Genomic DNA, 23,783 nt, shown 5'->3' with positions numbered 1-23,783 from the left:
AGTTTCGCCTGCCCTCAGCCGTACGGCCCCAGAAGCAAGCTAGGGAGGAGCCTCCCGTTTCCATAAAGTGAGCTTTAAACCCCAACACCTCGGCGGGTGCTAAACCGTGCCAGAAGAGCAGTTATGCCCTGGGCACTTAAGGAAAACTGCCTTCATGGTCCCAGATCCACAGTGTTTCCCCTGCCCGCCAAGTGCCAGGAGGGCACCTTGCCTCCCCCACCTGGCATCTCTTCTACTGCTGCCTCGTCTTGCAGGGGTCTCTCTTAAAACAGGACCTTGAGCTTTGGGACAACTGTGCTCTGCGTTTTCGGACATCTTCTTCACCTGCACTTTGGGACCCAGAGGGGCTGAGCCTGGGGGAACAATGAACCCCAAAAGGAGGCAAGGAGAGCCCCTGCAAGGCAGAGCAGGCTGCTAGCATCCCGCCTGCCTTCGAGTCCGCAAATGCAACGTTTCAGGTAGGGAAAATCCTCCCTGGAAGCAAGGGCTCCGGCCCCCTGCGAGGCAGAGCAGGCTGCCAAGCGGGGCGGCGGCGCGCGCGCAGGAAGCCCCGGGGCGTTGGACCTTGGTCGGCGCCGGGGGGCGGGAGGGGGAGTGCTGTGCGCAGCTGGGCACCATGGCGGGCCAGCTGCTTCTCATCCTGCTCTGCGCTGCGCTGGGGGACCGGCTGGGAGCTCACGGGAGCGGTGAGCGACCGTCGCCTTTTGTGCTTGGGGCTCGGCAGGGGAAGGGACCTCTTGATGGGGCTGCTGCACGTCTGTGCCTGCAGCTCTCCAGCCGCCAAGCCAGCTGGGGAGAGCTGAAATGCCCTTGGTTGGGGGTAGGGGGGATGTCCTACTACAGCCCCGGGGGGGGGGGAGCCTCCTTGCATGCAGGGGCCAGATGTGGGGGAGCCCCCTTCCAGCCAGCTGCCTGCAGGACAGGGCTGGAAGCTTGGCTCCCCTCTGCCAGCTGGGCAGGGGGGTGGAAAAGCAAGGGCTTCCTCCGAAGTGGGGGAGAGGTGTCCGTTTGCAGGGGGGAAGGAGGACAGGCGGAGAAGTGACTGAGAGAAGACTTGCAGGGTAAAGGGATGGGAGTGGAGCTGGGGAGAAAAGCTCCTGAAGGAGAGGCAGCCAGCCCCTGTGGAGCTCACGTCTTCGTTTCAGTGAGGGTCTTGGCGTACACCCTCCAGCCTTCCTGGAAGAGCAGGTGAATCCCAGCTGTCCGGGCAAGGAGGTACCACACAGGTGGAGAGTTTCCTGGGCTGCACGCAGAGCAGAGGGCACCAGCCTGGGAATGAATTCCTTGTCTTCTCTACTCTGCCATAGGCTTCCTTTGGGATGTTACGTGGGTCTCTCTGTATCTCAGTTCCCCATCTGCCAAATCAGGATTGTCAACTGGGGGTGGTAGCACTTCTGTACCCCAAAGGGAAGCCGGGTGGGCAACTGCATTGGAGATTGTGAGGCACTCGGGTACTACAGCAGTACTAGGGACTTAGGAAAATCAGACTTTCTCCCCCATTTGTCTGCCTTTCCTCAGTCATGCATCTCAGTTGTCAGTGACTGTAGCAATTTTTAACGGGAGCAAAAACTTACTTCGTCTTTCCTTTTTCTTTTTTTTTTTTTTTTTTTTTATAGTGCTATAATGCCATTCTCCAAAGCCACTGCATTGGGGACATTTCACTGTCAGCTTGTTTAGGTTCCAAAATAATGGCCTTTGCATGTTTCTAGGTTGTTCTGCCTTAACTTGGCCACCTACATTTTGAGGATGAAAACATTGCAGAACCAATAGGAAAGGAAAAAGCAAGACTTACCAACACAACAAGCCAGCAGCTACATTTATGTTAAAATCCTCCTTCTCCCCCCATAGTAATACTGTGTAGGCACAGGAATATAGAGATTATAGACACCAGCTGTAGCCTGTCTCTGCCTCACAACTAAAGAGAAGGAAAATGAGTTTAAGAACAAACAAGTTAGTGAGTAAACAGTGAGCTATAAATCATTTAACCAAACACTCACACTTTCTGCCACTCCTACGTACAATCAGCATTGATCTGACTCCATACAATAATAAAATATTGCTTCATTGCGCCTAATGATGGCAGAATCTGCCCCTCTGGGTTATTATTATTGGAGATGCATGACGCCCCTGGGAAAATGTGTGCTCTTTGCTTTCGCTCATTTTGGGACAACAGAAAAATAATGGAGCGATTTCATTGCAAAAAACTCAGAAAGACTGCAATGGCTCAGCAAGTTTTTGATGCCATGGACTCTTGTTTGGAATTTCTGGGTGCAGCTGTTAACAGTGCTTATATTACCTGGCACCCTGCAGCACCCTTACAAGGATCTTATAGCACCCTGGTTGAAAACAACCGGGATAGGGTCCATGCTTCCACTTAGGTGCAACTACCCGGGTAGTCAAGAGGAACTGTTTCTGAGCAAACCTTGTTTATTTTATATAAACCCAGTGTTCATATCTGAGAGAGAGAGAAGGCAGGGCACCTTAGACCAGTGATTCTATTTTTTTTTTTTTTTTTTAACTCAAAGCACCCTTCACTGGATTCAAGGCATCCTCCATAATGTTTGTGAATGAGGTAGCACCCAACTTCAAAAACTAATTATATATTTCTTGCTTACCTCCTTATAGAGGATCTGGGAAGTGAAGGTGGGGGATCATTCAGGCTTGTGTTTATCTACTTAGCTTTTCTGCTTATCACCTGACACTTCATGGCACACTTCAAAGGATGCAGTGGAGAAGTGCCCTGGCCAGAGAAGGGTGCACTGGTGATGTTTCTTGACATAAATTTTAAAATAAGTCATTTTTGTTTCCTTTCAGTATTTTTAAAGAAGGAAACTGCAAACACATTTTTGGAAAGAACAAAGCGTGCTAATTCATTTTTTGAGGAGTTCAAGAAAGGGGATATTGAAAGAGAATGTAAGGAGGAAGTCTGCAACAAAGAAGAGGCCAGGGAAGCCTTTGAAAACCAAGAGAAAACAGTAAGGACAAAGCATCTTCAAACAGATGGGCCTATATTTTCCAAACTGAAATGCTTTCTTAGTGTCTTTCAAGCCGGGTACCTAAAATCACAAATTCATAGAACAACTTTGGTCTTTTCTTTCTCTTCCCATGAGAAGTAGGAAAGATTGCCAAGTTTGATTTTATGATGCCAGAGGACCAGAAAGAATCATACAAAATCTGAAAAGACATCTACTCATAGTTTGGGTCTTCCAAGTCAGACTATATGAAAGTCTTTCTGTTCACTTTCTTTAATGTTCTGACCTGTTTAATCATAAATGTAAAGTATCTCTAAAGATAAGCATAAAGCACAGATTTTCCTTCCTAACTGGTTGCAGCACCCTTTAAGCATTCAGATATATGAGCAAATGGGAACCTGAGTTCACAGATGAGATTTGACAAGGGATGGAGAGTTGGTGAGACAGGGACATTACAGGAGAGCTTCCACTTCTTGTAGACATATCTTTTTCCAGAAAATATAATGCTAGTATGTCTTATTGACGGGTCTTTTTAAACTGACTTGCTGACTGTACTGGGTGATGGTGAACGCCTTTTATAAACTTTAGGTATCACCTGATTTGTATGCTGCCTTGTTGCCAGCATTCCCCTAGGAACAAAGTATCCCCTCAGTCAGGGCTATCCAACTTCAAAGCAACAAGGGACCACACATCACACCAGTCACAGACCTTGGGTCACATGTTTGGAGAGCCCCTCGGGACCCTGCCAGGCATAGCTCTCCTGTAACCACCCCTGCCTTAGGAGCAGTGTGAGCCCACCCCAACACACACACACTTCTGCCACATGACTAGCATGAACCCCCACCTCACCACTGCCACGTGGGCAGCTGCCAGTTGGACAGCCCTGCCTTGGATATTAGACAAGAGGACTCTGGGTGGAAGAGGTGTATGTCTGCCAGCATTGAGGAGCCTGTAGTTTGGCAGCAGTAGAAGTAAGATGGAGGCCCTTGAATAGTGTTCACTATGGGGCAGCAAGAAAATCATCTACTAGATTGGGAGTGCCGCTAGTTGTAAATGTTGTTCTGGCTCCTGGTGTTGCCTTGCTGCTTGGCAACAGGAAATAAAGGCAGAAAAAGAAGGAAATAGGAAGCTGGAAGTGGGAAGCAAGAAGAGTAAGAGAAAGGAGGAAGAGATGTGTAGGAGTTAAGAGAAGTGATGGGGAGACTGGGCATCAGAGAGAATGGAGTGACTGGGAAAGGGAACACAAGGAATATTTGGAAGGCAAAAAGTAGTATTTTGCTGGGGAGGTGTGGAAGATGGAGTGGGGTAGGAGGCCAAAGAAAGGAAAGTCCTGTCTTATGCTTTTGGGACTCTGGGGATCAGCAATATTGGGACGGAAGTCATTACTGTTAAAAGTCATTGGGAAGTTGCACAAAAATCCAGGAACCCTGTTTTCAGTATAAGTTATTGCAAAGAGCCTATAAGGAAAATGTTTATGGAAAAGCCCTCTTGTTTCAGGGGGTAAGGCCATGGTGATTTGAGTTGCACAATTTTGGTTAACTTTTTAAAATGAGAATAATCTAGGAACACCATTCTGTAAGCAATTCTATTTGTATGGCACTTAGGTTTTAGAGTCCAGTTCACTAACTGTCATAAAACTTGTTTTCCCTTCCCATAGGAAGAATTCTGGAATATATATGTAGGTAAGGAATGCTTTCAAGTGTGCTTTGTAATATATATATTTTCTAAGAGCGAAGAACAATAATACTGGAAACCAAGACAGAAACACTTTATTTTTAAAAAAATGTTTATAAACAAGTAACAAAACTGATGACCTTTTCATGGTTATGTTTGAAATGTTATTTGCATGGTGATCATTATTCATTTATACCAGTGGTTCTCAACCTATTTAGGCTTAAGGCACCCCTTGCAAAATGCTAGCTCTTAGCTTTCACTTATGTCTTGACTACAGAAAAATGATAGATCAGTTTATCAGTTGTGAAGTACTCAGAAAGACCACAACAGATCAGAATGTTTTTGACACTATGGGGATATGTATACATCATCCTACAGCACTATGCGCACTATCGCAATGTAGCGATCACACGGGTCTACAAGTGGTCGCCTGTACCTCACTGTAGCCCTTCCTGCTTATAGCGCACTACTCCATACTTTCCTTCTGAAAGGAAGTACAAAAGCATGGCACTATAGCAATGGCACCATATGGCAACGTGTAGACGTGCCCTATGAGTTCCTATTTGAAATTTCTGGGTTTATCTTGTGAATCATGCATAGGTGTTTGCATACCTAATACAGCTAATATTGTGTGGCACCCCATGGTATCCTTAGAAGCTAGTCATGGCACCCCAGGGTTCTGTGGCACCCTGGTTGAGAATCACTGATGTATTTATATGTCAAACTGAATAATAGACTCCAGTTCACAGAGATATAGCACCAAACTATATTTTCTGCATTTGCTTGGAGTGTCAAATTTAAGGCTGCTGACATGCATGCCCTTTCAGCTCTTCCTAAGCCTGGGATACTGCTACTTACATGCCTTTGCTGCCCCTTGTTTTCTGTTTTGTTCACTGAGCCAAATTTCCTCACATTCTAGTTTCCACAAAGGAAAAGAATCAACATGGCCTTTCTCACCTCCAACACCCACAGGACAGCAAGAATGCAGAACAATTTAGCTAGAATCATGATCCTGTTGCATAAAATCAAGAGTTTTCTGTATTCCTGATAAACCTAGGAGAGGCAACCCAGGGAGAATACTGAGACAGCCCAGAGGGGAGTGATTTAGTACAACCATTTTTTAAAATTTTCCATGTTATCATCATTGGCTGAAATAGATATATGTCATGTAGATTAGAACCTAATATATATATTTTCTAAGAGTGAAGAACAATAATACTGGAAACAATACTATATTTTCTAATATAAATTTTCCATATAATCATCAATGGCTAAAATAGATATATGCCATGTAGGCTAAAACCCAGGACTCCTATCCCTCCAGTGTAGTACCCATCTCACTAACCACAAGGCCAGACTCCTTCTGGCCTGCTGTTCTGATGGCACACAGCTTTTCCTCTTGCCTGCCCATTTGGCTGGCTTCAGAAGGGCTGGAGGGTGCCCTTGCACCTGCCCAGCCCATGGCCCATTGGTTTGAGCACTTTGCTTGGAAGTAGGAGATGTGAGGTTTAAATGCAAGATGCAGGTCAGCTTGAGGGAGACCTACAACCTAGGCCTCACTCCCTGGAAAATAACCTAAGTACAAGGGTATTGGGTTAAAAGGTGAGAAACCCCAACTTTTCTCACCTGAGTTATCAAAACAGTTATCTTACCTGCAACATAGGCTTCTTACTGGCATTATACAATGCCTGCATGAAAAGCCTGAATCACAATGAAAACTGAAGATAACAGGGAAAATAATAATGAAAGATACTCTACTGAATCCAGTGCAGAGTGCCTGGTCTGCCATGCCAGAGGCCCATTTGGAAAAATAGTATTGAATCTCATAGGGTGTATCTTGAGATGCACATTTTAAATATTAACAAATAAAAAGATGATCACAAAATTCATCACCCAGTGATACTGCAGATTTTAATGAAAATGTACATAGTGAACCTTGGCAGACAAGGTTCTTTGGGTAAATCTGATACCTTTTATTAGTCAAACTCAAATTGTTGGAAAAATTCTTCTTTGCAAGCTTTTGGGTATAAATACCTTTCGTCGGGCTGAGGGAGCATCTGCAGTTGGTGTGTGCTCTCGCTGGATGGAATGAATAGTAAAGAAGCCAGAGGCTGGTATGTATGCAAGAAAACAAAGATGTAAATTGAGGAGTCATTGGGTGAAAGATAAGTTGATGGGGAATGAATGTAGCTGGTAAATAGTGGAGAGGTACCTGGGGAGTCAGATGTTAGGCAGGTGATAAAGTGCATACCAGAATGAACGCACACCAAAAATCTATCAAAGACAAACTACCCAATTACCAGTGGGGGCACATTTCTCACAAGAAAACCACTCTCCAATCTTTCAGTTCTAATCCTCAAAGGGAATTTACAAAACACCTTTCACAAACAAGCCTACAAACTTCACTTCATCAACCTACTAGATACAAAAAACCATGGACTAAATATAGACATTGGATTTATGACATATTATAACTTACCTGACATATGACTCCTCAGGTACCTCTACACTATTTACCAGCTACATTTATTCCCCTCTCATCCACTGACTCCTCAATTTACATCTTCACTGACTGCCTTTCTTGCATGCATACCAGCCTCTGGCTTCTTTCCTATTCATTCCATCCAGGAAGAGCAGGCACACCAACTGCAGATGCTTCCCCAGCCTGACAAAGTGTATTTATACCCAAAAGCTTGCAAAAAAGAATGTTTCCAACTATTTGAGTTGGTATAATAACAGATATTAGATTTACCCAAAGAACCTTGTCTTCCTATGTCCTTAAACCAATACAGCTACAACCTATGCCCCTGTAACATAGTTTACCTTAAAACTTAACATATGTCATAGTTTTTGTTTGTTTTTTTGAAGATGGGAACCAGTGTGACATCAATCCTTGTCAGTATGGTGGAAAGTGTAAAGATGGAATTGGAACATACACGTGTAGCTGCCTGGATGGTTATCAGGGCAAAAACTGTGAATCTGGTAGGTTTCTGTTTTATTATATGATGGGAAAGAATTCGTTAAATAACCAGTAGATAAAGAATGGTTCTCATTTCTTCAATATCACTAGGTAATAATGACAGAATTCAGAGATGAGATTGGGAAGAAAAACATTCATGAGATTGGGAAGAAAAACACACCAGAAAGATCTAATGCCGATAATACATGGCTTTAGAGATTACTGGAGCTTCATAAATGGATAAATTATCAAAAATGCTCAAAAAGGACACTTGTTGTAAAGATGGTACTCAGTCTTATAGGCCTTTCTGATGTGGGTAGTAGGACTTCTCAGAAATAATCTTCCTGAGCTTCATGAAAATGTTCAGAGGAGTAAGGGACCCCAGGGCCTAACAAATACTAAAGTGTGTTATGTGAGTTCCCAGAGCCCTGGCAGTCCTTGGCAGTACCTTTGTGGTACAGGTAACATTAATCATACCATAGATTGTAACATATCACATGTTCATCCAGTTTAATGCACCCTAAAGTGGCAAATAAGCCACAAAGATGTTTCACATATAACATAGAATATCTTTGTTGCTAGTTTGTGTGTTACCTTAAATTGAGCATGCAGCATGTGTTGTCCCCCAAACCAGGGCCACACCAACAATGATAACAATAGAGGAACCAGACCTGGGACTCTCCCCAGCCCAACACCTGGGGTTCAGGCTGGGGTAAGCTCTAGATCCCAAATGGAAACCCAGGGCTGGCCTGTGCCCAATCTCAACCTTCACCTGAGTTGTGGAAAGCTCAGATCAGTTCCAAGACAGCCACCCCCTACCCTATCTGAAGGGTAATGTGGTAGGGATCTGAGCAATTTTAGGCTCCATCCCAAACACTGTACATCATGTAATTCATATCTAGCATAGCAGGACATGTGATTTTTTTGAATGAGGCATAACACTCCTCAGATCCCAATCATATTACTATTTTAACATCTGACAGGGCCCCCAGCTCTGCTACAATTACACACCTCACTGCCTTGCAAGAAGACAGAGAAGCACATCAAAGATGGTCATGAGAGAATGAGGGAGAGTGGCTTACAGGAAAGAGCATAATGACTTCCCAAACCTCTGAGTATGCTGGGAATTTCTTCAGTCTTGTTTACAGTAGAGCAGCAGTTCCCAATCTGGTACGCAGACCACCACTGGTACTCAGACAACCCGTCAGTGGTACGCATTAACAGATATATTAGAATTACTTTATATGACAGAAATTTGCTGGTGGTTCTTAAGATTGAACTGAAAAAATTGCTGGTAGTACTTAAGGTTATATTGTTTCAAATTGGTGGTGCACAAGCTGTCAGAGTTTGGGAACAGTTGCACTAAAGCATACATGCTCAAAGGTACCCTCTGAGCAGCAGAACCTCTTTTGTCTGCTGGCAGAGTAACACCACCTCTGCAAACGAAAGGAGGTTCTTGTTGCCATCTGATATAGGATACACACACACATGCCTGTGCCTTCTGCTGACTATCACAGTCCCTTCAGCAGCTGGGCCTATTGTTTGCAGCTAGTTTTACCAGCAGAATTTCCCCAGTACAGACAAAGCCTTTATTTAAATCCCTCCAGAATGCCTACCTTTTCTGTAATATTTACACTGTCACCCACTTCTTATTTTTCCCATTAGTGGATTGCTGATATGTAAAAAAATAAAATGCTGGAAGAGAAGCGTATAGGGCACTGGCACTGAAGCTGGAAATGGTTTGAAAGAATGATGAAAAGAACACATTCTAGAAGGAGGAAGAAATAACAGGATGGACCAGCCACCATCCTGATATCTGTGCTACTTGATTATTGTCTGCTCCCCCACCCCTTGTTGGCCTTTGGCTTTTTAAACCATCAAATCTTTGAGGTACAGACTGTCTTCTCTGTCTGGAAAGTGCCTCACCCTGAGGGGGACAACTGGGAGAGCAACCCTGGGCACCACCTTTGGGAGGTAGGGCGGGGGGGGGGGGTGCAAAAAATAGTTGCAACCATAGTAGCAGTTGATTGTGCTGCTGCAATCCACACTGCTGCAGGTGTTTCACAGCTGGCCTGAGCATGGAGCTGTACTGCTATGCCTCTATCTTTGGGGCACTATCACAATAATGTATCAATAAATAATAGTTTGCTATACATTTGCCTGCAGCTTTACAAACACAAAGGCAATGACCTTGACCAAAGTTTACAATTGAAGCAGGTTGTTATCAGCGTCACAAGCATTTCCAATGGCAGCATTTCTTTGTGATTTTCATAATGTTTGTCTTTTGGGCAGTTATACCAAAATACTGCAAGATCGACAATGGAGGCTGTGAACAATTCTGCAGATCAGAAAAGAACAACGTGGTTTGTTCCTGTGCTACTGGGTATGTTTTGGCAGAGGATGACAAATCCTGTGCTGCAACAGGTATGATGTCATGCAACTAACTGATGATAACCATCATGATGATGATATTTGTCTTCTGTTGTATTGAAAGCCAAGCTTTGTAGGGCTTAGGATTGCATTGGTGGCCTGAATAATTTGGATATAGCCTGCTGATACCTAGCTTTCTAAGGCCTTCACTGTGTAATTTTATGAAGTGCTGAACATCCCCAAATCTAACAGAGTGGAGACTGAAGACACTCTGGACCAGCTCCATAAGAGCACTTAAGCATAGGAATAATTTAGGAGCTTATATCCATATCCACACATGCTGGTGATCCATGTCAATGGGGAGACTAGTTGACTGAGTTTCTGACACTGAAGTTACTTGCGTGCCTCAAGTACAGCTCTTGACTGACCTGAGTTCTTTGTTGCCTATCGCACATCTAAAGCTGCTTGGGATTCACAAACTACATGCCCTACATCTCAATTCCCTCAAGAGACCCAATCAATTAGGGACAACTTTTCTCTGGTACCTGGCTTCTCCCATGCAGTTACTCCCAGAATTTTACCTTGAAGTCTCTGTCTCACAAGTCAATTAATGGAGCCATGATTTAAGTCCTTTTGAGGACCAGGTCCCCATCCTTTTGCAAGTCACAGCCCTTAGTGATTACCTAGGTGTAACAAAACATGAGCGGAAGGAAAAATTACTTGAAAGTATTTCTCAATGTACTCTGTTCCTCCCAGAAAAACTTACTGTATATAAAGAAGTAGACACACAATAATAACATTTATAAACTCTAAGGGGGATGGTCTGTATCAGGGATGGGCAAAATATGGCCTGTGGGCCAGATCCAGCCTTCCAACAGAGTCAATCCAGCCCGTGGGTAGATAACCACTGGCAGCTCCAATCATCGTGTGTGCCAGGCGGGTGGGTGGCACTGCTTCCGGACAGAAGCATCAGCTGTGGACCCGGGTGGGGCTTCTACAGCAGGTAGCAGGTGGCATCAGCTGTGGAGGCTGCTGGTATGTTCAGGAGCCCAGACGCAGAACCTGCCAGAGGCATCCACAGCTGATGCCACTGCCCTCCCAGCAGGATGGTAGCTGCAGCCCAGGGCTCCAACCTGGAACCTGTGGGTGGCATCAGCTGTGGACCCAGGCAGGTATAGGTGACATCTTTGCTTTTTGCTGATGGATACTTGCAAGCATAACCCTCCCCCCTCCCCTCTCCCCACAAAAAATTACACTTTATTTTAACTTGGTATGTTCCCACACTGAGCCCTGTGCATGCCTAGAAGAGGTAGCGCATTACTTCAGCCCAGCTTTGCAGTGTCTATAAAGATCGGGTGCTTTAGTGAGCTTTTTGGCACTTTTATCTAATAGCTGATTGAATCAGTTTTAGTTAAAAGTGCTGAAAAGCCCTGCTGAAGCACCTAATCTTTACAGACACTGCAGAGCTGGGTTGAAGTAACACACTGCTTCTTCCAGAAAAGAGCATTTCTTTGGGTGTTTTTTAACATCTGCAAGCAGCCTGAGGCCATGGCTCATGGGTGCTCAGCACCTGCTAATTTTTTTTAATGGGTGCATGAGCATCAGAGCACCCACAGAGTTGACACCTATGCAAGTAGGAGCTGCTGCCATACGGGGTGGGTGGCAGCGTCAGCTGTGGGTGCAGCCAACAGGTTCAGTGTCTGGGGTCCTGAACCTACCAGCAGCATCCGCAGCTGATGCCGCTACCCACCCACTGCAGCAAACTACAGCTCCAGTGGGTTCTGAAAGAAGGGGAATATTCTGTGATATCCACCCAAGAGAGACAGGGAGAAGAAAGAATAGAAGAGACAGAAAAAAGAGGGGAGAGGCAGAGAAAAGAGACAGAGAAGAGGAAAGACAGGGACAGGGAGGAGAGGAGAGGAGAGAGATACAGAAAGATGCACAGAGATGAAGAGAGAGAGAGAAGAGGAGAGAGACAAGATGAGACGAGACTAGACAGAGAGAGAGATGGATTGATGTGGCCCTTGATAGGTCCCCAAAACTCATTAAGTGTCCCGCCAGCTGAAAAAAATTGCCCACCTCTGGTCTATATGATCTCACAAAGTCCCTTCCAGCCCTACCTCGCTATGATTCTGTGTAGATAAAATTTATAGCCGGGGTCGGCATCCCCGCAAACGTGCCGAGAATGGCACACGAGGCCATTTTGCTCGGCATGCCAAGCCACAGCCAGCCATGGCTTGGGGTAGCTGCTGCCAGCGACAGAGCCTGGGCTGCTCCCAGCAGGTCTTGCAGCATCCCAGCTGCCTGCTGGGAGCAGCTGAGGCTCCTGACTGGCTGCAGATACCCAGAGCTGGGGCTGGCTGCAGCTGGGAGGCCCCAAACAGCTGCGCCGAGCTCCGGAGCCCAGGCATCAACTCTGTACCAGCATGTGCAGGCACACCTCAGAGTGGGCAGTGGGGGAGGGGCTTGAGGCAGTGCAGCCGCGGTCTCTGCCCCACTGCCAGCACAGAGCTGGTGACTGGGCTCCGGAGCCAGGTGCAGCTGTTTGTAGCCAGCCTGGGCTCTGGGCAGCTGCAGCAAGCAGCAGGCAGGCTGCAAACAGATGCGCTGGCTCCACAGCTCCAGCATCAGCCCTGTGCTGGTGCCAACTGCATGGGCACCTTGGGGTGGGGTGTGCTGCCCCGAGGTGCATGTGCAGTCTCTACCAGCATGGAGCTGATGCCAGAGCTGTGGAGCCCGGCACAGCTGTTTGCAGCCTGCCCACTGCTTGCTGCAGCTGCCCAGAGTCCAGGCTGGCTATAAACAACTACGCCGGGCTCCAGAGCCCAGTCATCAGCTCTGTTCCAGGAGCAGGGCAGAGACCAGGGCTGCGCTGCCTCAGGCCCCTCTCCCATTGCCTGCTCCGAGGCACAGGTGCATGTGCTGGTACAGAGCTGATGCCGGGGCTCTGGAGCCCAGCGCAGCTGTTTGGAGCCTCCCGGCTGCAGCCGGCCCCAGCTCTGGGAAGCTGCTGCCAGCCGGGAACCCAGGCTGCTTCTAGCAGGCAGCTGGGACACTGCAAGCCCTGCTGGGAGCAGCCTGGGCTCCAGCAGCTATCCATAGCCAGGGTAGCTGCTGACAGCCACAGAGCCTGGGGGGTGGGGAAGGGGCAGCAGGGCTTGGGGGCAGGGTCTTTGGGCGGGGGGCAAGGGGCACAAGCAGGGCATCCTGCCATGTATCCCCTGCCCTCATTTTGTTTTTCTGGCATGCCAGCACTCCAGCACCTTCCAAGGTAGGCGTTGTGGTGTTTTTCGGCACTCCGGCCAAAAAACATTGCCTACCCCTGACTTATAGACTTATACACTGATATTCAATTTAAAACACCATATTTTACTTAAATGCAATGCATGTTTCATCATCCTTTAAAGCAGAGGAGTGCGTTGAAATATATGATTTCTATATGTAAATTTCTAATTTGTAAGTATAACCTTTTGAATAGATACTCATATAAGGCAACTTTTTTAAATAGCTGCCACACAATAATTAGAATTTAAGCAATAAAAGACAACACTTAAACATATTAAAAATATGCTTCTAATGAAATTGCTTGTTCCCTGCTGCTTCTGTAGAATATGAACACCATGGACAAAACTCAGAATGTCAAAAATGCTATTATTTTTGTCCAGTCTGGTAAAATGCTCTTCAGTACCTGCCAATCTTTTGTTAGTGCTTAAAGTCTTGTGGAACTTACCACAAAATAACTGGGTAAATGAATCAGTGATTAAGGACAATGAAAAGGCGTGTAGTGCACGTTCTTAGAGAAAGAAGAGAAAATTTCAAAGGTTGGTAGCGATGCCTGCTTTCTTATACTTTTCTTTAAACTTGGCACACATTTCTTTACTCAGGTTGCTCATGAAGGCTCACTTTCTCAAGGAAAGAACAAATCAAGTGAATTGTTTATGTTAAAAAAATCCATACCATCTTTTCAGAGGAAGTTAAGAAAAAGGGTAATTCACATTCTGAGGTTTCTGTCCATTAACTCTAGCGGTTCTGAGGTGATTATAGTTATTAGAGCATCAAATATTATTTGGACATAAAATACTAACTTCCTTTGTTTGTCCTTACAGTTCCTTACCCCTGTGGTAGAGTTTATATAAAAAAAGTAAGTCGAAGGTCCGTGATTTCATTTCATCATAACATTAGCGACATTACCAGTGACCAAGATGGCAAATCCCCTGAACTCAATAACAGCTATGTAACGTTTGAGGAGAACATCACAGCATTTACAGAAAGTCCAACCCACCATCCTCTGAACGAAACAGATGGCAAGGGTGGGGATCCAGAAGTGGACACCAGGATCGTGGGTGGTGATGACTGTCGGCCTGGTGAATGCCCCTGGCAGGTAAATATATGTATTTTTGCATCTTCTGTGTAGATAGACATACTGTTCTGTCCAGTGGGTGTGTAGGTCCTGACCAGGGATCCTGGTTTTCTCCGATTTAAAAAAATCCCCAATTTTCAGTTTAAAAAAGTAACCCCCAATCCACATTTTCCATAATTAAAATGAAACACCACTAATATATCACCACTTATATATATGTGTGTGTGTGTGTGTGTGTGGTGGTTCATTTTAATCATGGTAAAATATGGATTTGGGGTTACTTTTTTAATCCAAATATTGGGTTGGGTTTTTTTATCAGAGAAAACCAGGATCCCTGGTCATGAATGTCCAAAAATGTTTGATTGCACAATTGTTTACGTGTATAATGGCTGAACTTTTGTTCAGGCATCACCAAGTTTGCCCATCTACTGAGCCATTTGTGGTTTGCATATTTGCATATACAGTAGTGGTGATTGTACACATACATTAGACATGCAGTCTGGAATACATTTTGCAAATCATGGCCTTAGAGTATATTACATGTCTAGTACTAGGTCAGACAGTGGTACCAAATGCTGCAACCAAACAGGACTCTCAGCTCATATTGGCCCATCCTCTCTCTGCTGGGTACCATAACTAATAGGATAGGGTGTCATGCCCCCTTGTGCCTCCTCTCTTTCTGGCAGTTCTAAAGCCACACATGTCTTCTTTGTGCACTCTGGTCCAAACTTGATAGGTGAGGAGGCACACTCTCCTAGGAGGTGAGGATTTGAGTCCTCTCATGTGGAGGAGAGCCGAGAACCTAGTCTCCTCTTGCTGGGCTAGTGCTATTATAGATGTTATACAAAAAGGATTTGGGTGTTAAAAACATACTTCATCAATTACTTGGATTCATGTATTAAAAGCATACTGGCAAAGTTCACAGACAACACCAAATTATGGGGGAGCGCAGTCACGCTCGAGGACAGGCTGGGAATACAGGCTGACCCGGACAGGCTTGAGAGGTGGGCAGATCATAACCTGATAATGTTTAACATGGAGAAATGTAAAGTGCTCCATGGGGAGAAATAATCCTCAACATATTTACAGGCTCAGCAGTGCTATGCTTGCCAGCACCACAACTGAAAGAGACCTGGGGGTCGTAACAGACCACAGAATGAACATGAGCCACCAATTCGATGCCATAGCTGGTAGAGCAAATCAAACACTGTCATACATCTACTGATGCATCTCAAGCAAGATAAGGGTGTCATCCTTCTGCTCTACCTGGCCTTGGTGAGACCACAGCATCCAGTTCTGGGCACTGCACTTCAGGAAGGTGTGGAGAAGCTTGAGAGTCCAAAGGCGGGCCATATGTATGATTAGAGGTCTGGAGAGCAGGTCATACGAGGAGAGGCTGAAAGACATGGGACTGTTCAGCCTGGAGAAGAAAAGACTTAGAGGGGACTTGGTGGCAGCCTATAAGTATATAAGGGGTGTACATCAGGGCTTGGGGGAGCATCTGTTCACCAAGGCCCCACGGGAAGACAAGAAACAATGGGCACAAATTGATAGGAGAGTGCTTCATATTGCACATAAGGAAAAACTTCTTTATAATTCAAGTGCCAAGAGACTGGAACAGACTCCTGCCAGAGGTCACATACCCTGGCAGTCCTCAAAAAGTGTCTTGACTTTTTGAGGACTCTGCCAGCCCCCCCGATACCCCCCCCCCTCCCCCAGCCCCTCCCATGGCTGCCCCACCTGCCCCAGCTCCTGGTATTTTAAAATAAAGCCCCGGTGCTCACCGGGTGCTGCTGGGTGGGGGGGGCAATCCCTGCTGTCCTCCATTGCCCCACACTGCATAGAGAGCTCTGCCACGAGCTCCCGACCCCTGCCAGCCCCCCCACAGGTGCTCTGCTCAGGTCAGCGCCAGCCCTTGAAAAAAACCCGAAAAAGCCCCAGAATTCACTGCTCCTACAGCGACCTTAGGGCTTCAGAGGGCTCGTACGGAGCCCCCCAACCTGGAGTGGGGCAGTGTGGGGCAGCAGGGATTGCCCCCTGCTGGCAGGAGTGGTGAGTCCCAGGGTTTTTTTGGTTTGTTTTTTTCCTTAAAGGGCCGGAGCTGGCCCGGGCGGGGGGGCACCCGTGGGGGGGCTGGGGGAGCAAGGGGGGGGTTGAGGGTTCGTGAAGAGCCTCCCATGCAGCGTGGGGTAGTGGGGAGCAGCAGAGATGGCCACCTGCCTGGCAGCACCCGGTGAGACGGGGCTTTTTTTTCCCAAATGCCAGGAGCTGGGGCAGGCAGGGCAGCCATTGCTGGGCTGGGAGAGGGGTATGGGATCGCCCGCCACCAGCAGGAGCAGTGAGTCCCAGGGCTTTTCTCGGTTTGCTTTTTCTTAAAGGGCCAGAGGTGAACTGAGCAGGGCACCCATGGCAGGGCTGGGGGAGCGCTGGGGAGTCGGGGGACTCGTAGCAAACCCCCCATGCAGTGTGGGGAAGTAGGGGACAGCAGGGGTCACCCCCCACACACCTGGCAGCACCCAGTGAGCATCGGGGCTTTTTTCAAGTACCAGGAGCTGGGGCAGGCAGGGCAGCCATGGGGGTACTGAGGGGGTGGGTGGGGGCTGGGGAGGCTGGAGGAGCGGGGAAGTTGCAGGGCCTGGCAAGGGTTCCCCCCATGGTCCCCTCCCCCAGCCCCCCACCTTGCCCTTGTACTTACCAGCTCAGAGTCAGCTGCAGCTCCCTGCTGCAGCCACCGGAGACTGCCTGAATCAGCAAAGCTCTCTGAATCTCTTCCTAAGATTTGGAGAGCTTTGAATCAATTTGGACCTTTAAATTGGTCCCCTGATGTGTGTGTGTGTGTATATCTTTCTCTCCTTGCAGGCTCTTCTTTTAAATGAACAAAAGGATGGCTTCTGTGGTGGGACAATTTTTAATGAAAATTATATACTCACAGCAGCTCACTGCATAAACCAGTCCAAATCAATTGAAGTAGTGGTTGGTAAGTGCTTGCTATTATTTTACCCCTTTAATGTAAGAATATGTATTACTGACAGATTCTCTTAGAAAAGCATATTGCATTCTATCTCTTTCCCATAGCTTTTTCCTTGTCAGCTTTCACTGTTGCATCAACCTGTCCCTCTGCTAGTAACATCAAACTACAGGACTTGCTCTCGTTATAGTTCCTGTCAATGTTTCCTTCTCTTGTTGGTGGGCTACACAGAAGTAATTAAGACTAATTTCTCTTGGACTCACCTACCCTTGAGAATATTGTTTTTTCAGAACGCTCACCCTCATTACCAGCCAGAAAATCTGAAACATAAGGCCTTGTCTACCCAGAAACCCTCAGGAAAGTTCAGCTGTATGACCGGAAGCAGGATTTAGCTATAGTGAGCTGAAGTCACTTGACTTGGGGGGGAAAAGAGCCATCCACCCAGGGACTAAGGGGGTTGACATGCTTTCATAATGTGTGTTCTCCTTGCATCTTTTCCACTGCTTCCCTAAGCTGTCCTCCTGTAAATATTTTTTATATAAATCTCTAGTTTTTCATTGGTGAGGCAATATTCTGGCCAGATCCTCAACCATGAGTAGATGATACTGGAGCAGAGCACAGAGTGCTCTGTTACTCACAGGGGCATGGGCGGCAGGAAGGCAGCCTGCAGCTGCTAGAAATCACTAGTCAGGCACAACTGCCTGGTTGGAGGACAGGGCCCAGATGTTTCCTTATAAGACCTGGGCCCTGAACAACAAGCCAGCAATCTGCTGCCAGCATCTGGAGAGACACTACCAACTAAACTGCTGCTCTGTACACCTTGGAGGTAAGGGAAGAACTATGGGGAAGGCTGGAGGCTCCTTGTCTGGGTACAACAGAAAACTGCATCCTGCTGGGGAAGGATGGCCTGGTGGTGCTGCCCATGGTGGGGCAGTTCCCCAGAAATGCCAAGCTAGTCACCCCCCCCAGTGAAAGGCAATTATGGGCTGCCTTATCTGCCCAGCTCCCACATCCCTGGTGGGTATTGAGACCAAGCAGGGGGAGCCCAGATTCACAGGAGTTATGAGGCAGGGCCCATCTCAGGTGGAGGGTCCTGGAGTAGCACCCAGGCTCACCATGACCATTGAGGCTGTTATAGGGAGCTGGGAGTGAGGCTTCAGAGGGGTGGGGCCCTGAGCCTTGGGAAGCTACTAGCAAAGCTCCTGGGCAAAAGGATAAGGGGTTATGGCCCAGCGGGGATAGGACAGGGCTTGGAGCCCTGATCCCATGGTGCAGGCTTGGAGGCCTGGGGTGGGGCTTGGAGCCCAAAGAATATATTAGAAGTTGAGAAGGTTGGGTGTTAGGCCATGAAACATCTGCAAGGCATGGACACAGTAAGGGTTGGTTGGAGCCATGTGCATAGACCCTTGTCATCAGGGCAAGTAAATGGGTAGCCTCCCACCTTAGTGACATCTTTTTAAAGTATTAATATAAAAGTGTGGCAGGTGAGGTAGGCAGGTGCCTTGTCCGGAAGCAAGTGGGTGGGTTTACGTTCAGACCGTCCCCGGGACGCCCACTTGTTATAGATACCAACTTGAGAGATGAGCTCCTCCCAGGTCATTGAGCAGGGTTGCGGAGTCTTGTGAAGGCTGTGTGCTTAGCTTTGACAGAGAAAGCAACACCTCACCAGATAGTATATATGAACCTCAACCCCATCCAGTTCCCAAATGAAACTTAATGCCTCTTCAGAAAGGCTAAAACTTGTTTTTTGCACTAATATATACAGTGCTAGGGAACTTCAAAATGCAAAGAAGCAAAATTTTTGCATTATTTTTGAAGATGCACCTATAAAGGACCAGGGTTTTTTTTCTTTGTACTCTTAGAACACCCAGAGCATTGCATAAGAGAATTATGCAGCTAAAAATGATTATATTAAATTTCTAAATACTATTCCAATTTAACTCTAAAGTCATCATTGCTCAGCAGATTTGGTATTTGTCTATGTCCGATGTGGGCATAAAATACTATGGGAGCAGTGTCCATCCAATTTGCACACCTGGCAGATGCAAAGCCTGGGTATGTTAGTCCTATGGTTTTTCAAAATACTATTTAGATGTCTTGTGCAGTGTTCATATTTAATTGTATTTTTAATGCTCCCACACAGGGAAAGTGGACAGAAAAAAGGAAGAAGTGAATGAAGCAACATACAGAGTGGAAAAAATATTTGTACATTCTAAATTTGTTCCAGCCACCTACGATTATGACATAGCCATTTTAAAATTAAAGGAACCTATAACGTTTTCTCCATATGTATTCCCTGCCTGCCTCCCCAATGCAGACTTTGCTAATGATATTCTAATGAATCAGAAATCTGGAACTGTTAGTGGTTTTGGACGCCTCTATGAAAATGGACGACTATCTGAAAGACTTAAAGTACTTGAAGTCCCTTATGTAGATAGAAATACTTGCAAGCTTTCCAGTAGCTTTAAGATCACAGAAAACATGTTCTGTGCTGGCTATAATACAGAGGCTAAAGATGCGTGTCAGGGAGACAGTGGAGGACCACATGTAACAAAATACAAGAATACATATTTTATTACTGGCATCGTCAGCTGGGGAGAAGGGTGCGCAAAGAAAGGGAAATATGGCGTGTATACAAAAGTGTCAAAATTCCAGCGTTGGCTGCATAGATTTATGAAATAAATGGTAACTCCCTGAGATTTGTTTAGTGTTATATTCTATGCAGGCCTTTGATCCAAAAATAAAATTCAGTTTCCTGATTATTTTCTGCTATAGTTTCTTTCTAGTGCCTTGTTTCTTCTGAGAGCTTTCTCATGAGCTGGTAGAAGGTTTTCAGTCTGCACACTTGCACTTTAAAAACAGTGCTGATTAGATGAGAAAGATTTCACTTTGGGTTCCTGCTTAATGATGTCATCTACAGGAGAATTATTGATAAACCCTCTCCAGCTGTACTTCAATTGGGAACAGATGATACTTGAGCCATTGATTCAAAATACATGCATAAATAGCATTTATTTTTTTTAAAAAGGTCTTGGCCATTTGTGAGACTAAGGAGAGCATTTCTAAACCCTCAAGGTAAACTCCATCTTGATTCTCCATTTGGCTCTTAGGATGTTTCTAAAACACATATACATGTGCTAGTAAGTGGCTCTGTAAGAATATCCCACTCAGCACATGCCAAATGCCAGTCACGTGGCCAATGTAATAAGGTGAAGGCCCTGCTGAACACACATCAAGGGGCTTTCCTGAAGCTGGAGAAAGTGGAAGGAGCATGTAGCCATGGCAGCATCACATACCATAGTCTGCTGCACTGTATAGACTAACCAAAGTAGATGGGTATGGGTATGGGTATAGCACAAGCTTGCACTTCATGAAGCTACAGCTCATGAAAACTTGTGCTATATATCTATTTTGGTTAGTCTATGAAGTGCATGTGTGCCCTATATATGTATTTTCCAGAGGTGATATCTTCCTTTAAGGTTCTGCTGAAGACTTGTATTCTTTCGTATTTCCTATTTGGAACGATTTTATCTTTACCACTGTTTTCCATGTCACATTCTTGAATGGATGGTGGACAATCATTGGGCAATTTAATATGAATGTGGATGTGTTTTAGGTAAGCCTATTAAAAATGCAGTATTGTTTTATGTGTACCAACAAAATTAAATGTTGTCTGTATTTATTTAGTAAAAAAGTTTGCAAAAGTATATATGGCCAAATGCCAAAAGATATGGAAGATGTAATGCCCTACCATACAGCTGACTGACATGTTTCATGTGCTTTATGTCAAGGGAGTGATGTGGCTAGCATCACATGTGCCTCCCTTGACTCCCCACATGGAGCAGCCAGGTACCCACTTACAGCTTGGTCAGCTCGGGCACAAATCCAGAACAAGTTCTCATCTCTGGAGCTACAAGCAAGAAACCTAGGCTTAGAGACCCTGCATGTTGAGCACCAGTGGCTGTCACAGAGCTAATTAAATATATATATATCTCTATTTTCCAGCTTAATATAAATTAGCTTTTTTAATCAGCTCTATGATTAGCCACTGGTTCTCAACGTTCAGGGTCTCTCTCTCTTTCTCTGTATTTATGTATTGTACGTTTATTGGTTTCTGTTTCCAAGCTCAAAGGCATTTAAAAGCAATGAATTGCATACCAAGATGATGGAGCCCCTATAAAGAGATGAAACTATGTTTTGACCTTTGAAACATGAATCAGCTGGGTCATAAGGGGGACCTAGTTGTTCGGGCTGGGATATGGGTTTAAAGGCAACCAAATGTGATGGTAGCCACATTACTCATGTGTAGCTCTTTGGATACAAAAAACAATATGCCTTAACCATGCTACCCTGATAAATCATTTAGGATCTCTGGATCTTTAACAGTAACCATAGGGCTTTCTTGTTTATTAATATTATTCCCCATCTTCAAAATTTCATTTTTTCTAGTTTTTATATTCAGTAAAAATATTGAGAATTGGGTTGTTGCACTCAAAGGAGACCTGCAGCAAGGCACAGGGCAAAAGAAATCTCTCTGTGTCCACTCACAGAGTTTCAGTCAAATTGTTTCAGCTGAAGTAGAGCTGTCATGAAAGCATGAACAGGTATGAACAAGAGGGTGGCCATGCTGTCACGGTGCAAGGACATCCTGCAGGAAAGACACACTGTATTTTATTAGCTGACATTTATAGCCTTCTCTAACTGACATGCCACTTCATGAGTGGGCAAAATGCCATTTTAACAGATGAACATGCAAGGACAATCTCAGAAGACCAGGCAGGTGCATTAAATGAATGTGTTTGGAATGGAAATATCAATCATTCATGGCTATGTTTAAATGATTTGGATTTCTGCTTAATTTGGATTCTACTTAAAAATCCAAAAATCATTTCCCAAGGCCAATTTTATCCTGCAGATGTTGGAATCAATAAAGTTTTGTGTTTCCCCATCATGCAACAACTGTGCAGCAGAGCTGTCCAACCCTACCACTGCGAAAGTACTGTGGTATTGAGTCCCATTTTGCCCACCAGGAGCAAATCCTACCAGAAACCCTAGTGCTAGACAGAAAACAAAGGAGAGGAAGCCGCTACAATCAAAATCCAAGTGTTTACCTACAGTTAACATTTTGCATAATCTCTCTCAGTGAAGTTGGAACAGTTTCAAGAACGGCAATCAATATAGCGCACACAGCTTACCCTACGTAAACTAGCAGATTTTTTAAAATATCAGCAGTCATCCAAATGTGAACAAATAGTCATAGCCTGGTTAAGAGTGGACATTAAACAAGTGATGAATAGGTGTCTGGACATAAAGCCCAGCCATATGCTCACTGAGGGGAATACCAAGACTTCTATTGACAAGTGGCTGCAAGATGGTGCTACTTTAAAGCAGGTTCTTTTAAAAAAGTCATTTTTATATGATGTTATCAACACTATCCAGTTGTTACACAGTTGGGACAGCAAATCTGCTCCATGTCAGCCCCAACATCAGGGGTCCAAGAGGGACAGGGAGCTCCCCCAGTCCTGGAATTGCTCAGCTCCTGGTGCCCCACAGGAGCTGGGAACTGAGTAGCACTGGGACAGGCTAGCTCTTTGCCCTCCCACCATCCCAGTGCTGCTCCACTCCTGTCTCCCCACAGGAGCTACTCCTAGCTGCTTGGGGATTTTCCACCCAACCAGGGGCTGGCTGGGATATGCTTCAAAAGTGGGACAGCTCCTGGTCAGCCCCAGCTATGTGGGGAAGCCCCACTGGACACAGATGCTATGAATGGATGTATAATAAGGTATAATATTACACCTACATGCTAAGCTTTTACTCAGAGCAACTTGTGGTATTGAATCAAACATCTGGCAAAAGCCTGAGTATCCTACCTCTTACACAGTTCCTGTTATCTCATTATTAAAAAATGTGGGGCAAATCACTCAGTAGACCACCCTTCTGCTTTGGTTATGCTTCCATTGTGTGAAAGGGAGTAGGATTTGGGGAAACTTGTGTGAGAGTTTTCCAATAAGCCAGAGAGCTAAGGCCTCTAGAGAAGCTAAGATTTTTGATGGGAAGGAGAGGGATAAGTTGGGAGAGAAATGGGCTTGGAGTCAATACAGGCAGTCCTTGGACTCACAACACAATTAGTTCCTGAAAACATCGTCTTAAGTCAAAACGTTGCAACTCGGAACCAATTTTCTCATAAGAAACAATGTTATAAATGGGGGATTGGTTCCTGAACCAAGCCCCGATACCCTATTTTCACCAAAAATACCCCAGAATTTTGTACTCAATCAATTATAGATGAGTAATATAGCTACAAAATATATTTATATTGTAAATAGAAATCATATTGATTTGGAAGAACTTATTCATAGATTCATAGATTCATAGAGGTTAGGGTCGGAAGGGACCTCAATAGATCATCGAGTCCGACCCCCTGCCTAGGCAGGAAAGAGTGCTGGGTTCAGATGACCCCAGCCAGATGTCCATCTAACC

At 45.5% G+C, this 23,783-nt stretch overlaps 1 protein-coding gene across 2 annotated transcripts; it reads left to right on the top strand.

The window, feature by feature from the left end:
- Positions 1-578: 578 nt before the first annotated feature.
- Positions 579-20,065, top strand: F10 (coagulation factor X). 2 transcript variants are annotated; one of them, XM_006272478.4, is made up of 8 exons: positions 579-686; positions 2,815-2,975; positions 4,630-4,654; positions 7,515-7,628; positions 9,898-10,029; positions 14,082-14,356; positions 17,195-17,312; positions 19,447-20,065. In XM_006272478.4, the coding sequence occupies exons 1-8, from the start codon at positions 617-619 to the stop codon at positions 19,983-19,985; spliced, it is 1,434 nt and encodes a 477-aa protein (XP_006272540.1). In that variant the 5' UTR covers positions 579-616; the 3' UTR covers positions 19,986-20,065. The 2 variants fall into 2 exon arrangements, with proteins under 2 accessions (XP_006272540.1, XP_014455846.1); XM_014600360.3 differs by lacking the exons at positions 2,815-2,975; positions 4,630-4,654 and having other exon boundaries at positions 588-686.
- Positions 20,066-23,783: the final 3,718 nt, after the last annotated feature.

The sequence above is a fragment of the Alligator mississippiensis genome, chromosome 1, assembly GCF_030867095.1.
Source record: "Alligator mississippiensis isolate rAllMis1 chromosome 1, rAllMis1, whole genome shotgun sequence".
NCBI lineage: Eukaryota > Metazoa > Chordata > Crocodylia > Alligatoridae > Alligator > Alligator mississippiensis.
The sequence above is the reverse complement of the archived record's forward strand: the minus strand, read 5'-3'. Positions and strand labels throughout refer to the sequence as shown.

Bases quoted from the DNA above. Each gene is read 5' to 3' on its own strand.
- F10 (XM_006272478.4), top strand. From the start codon at position 617: ATGGCGGGCCAGCTGCTTCTCATCCTGCTCTGCGCTGCGCTGGGGGAC. The intron at 2,976-4,629 runs GTAAGGACAAAG...CCCTTCCCATAG, and splicing joins TTGAAAACCAAGAGAAAACA to GAAGAATTCTGGAATATATA. The intron at 14,357-17,194 runs GTAAATATATGT...CTCTCCTTGCAG, and splicing joins CTGGTGAATGCCCCTGGCAG to GCTCTTCTTTTAAATGAACA.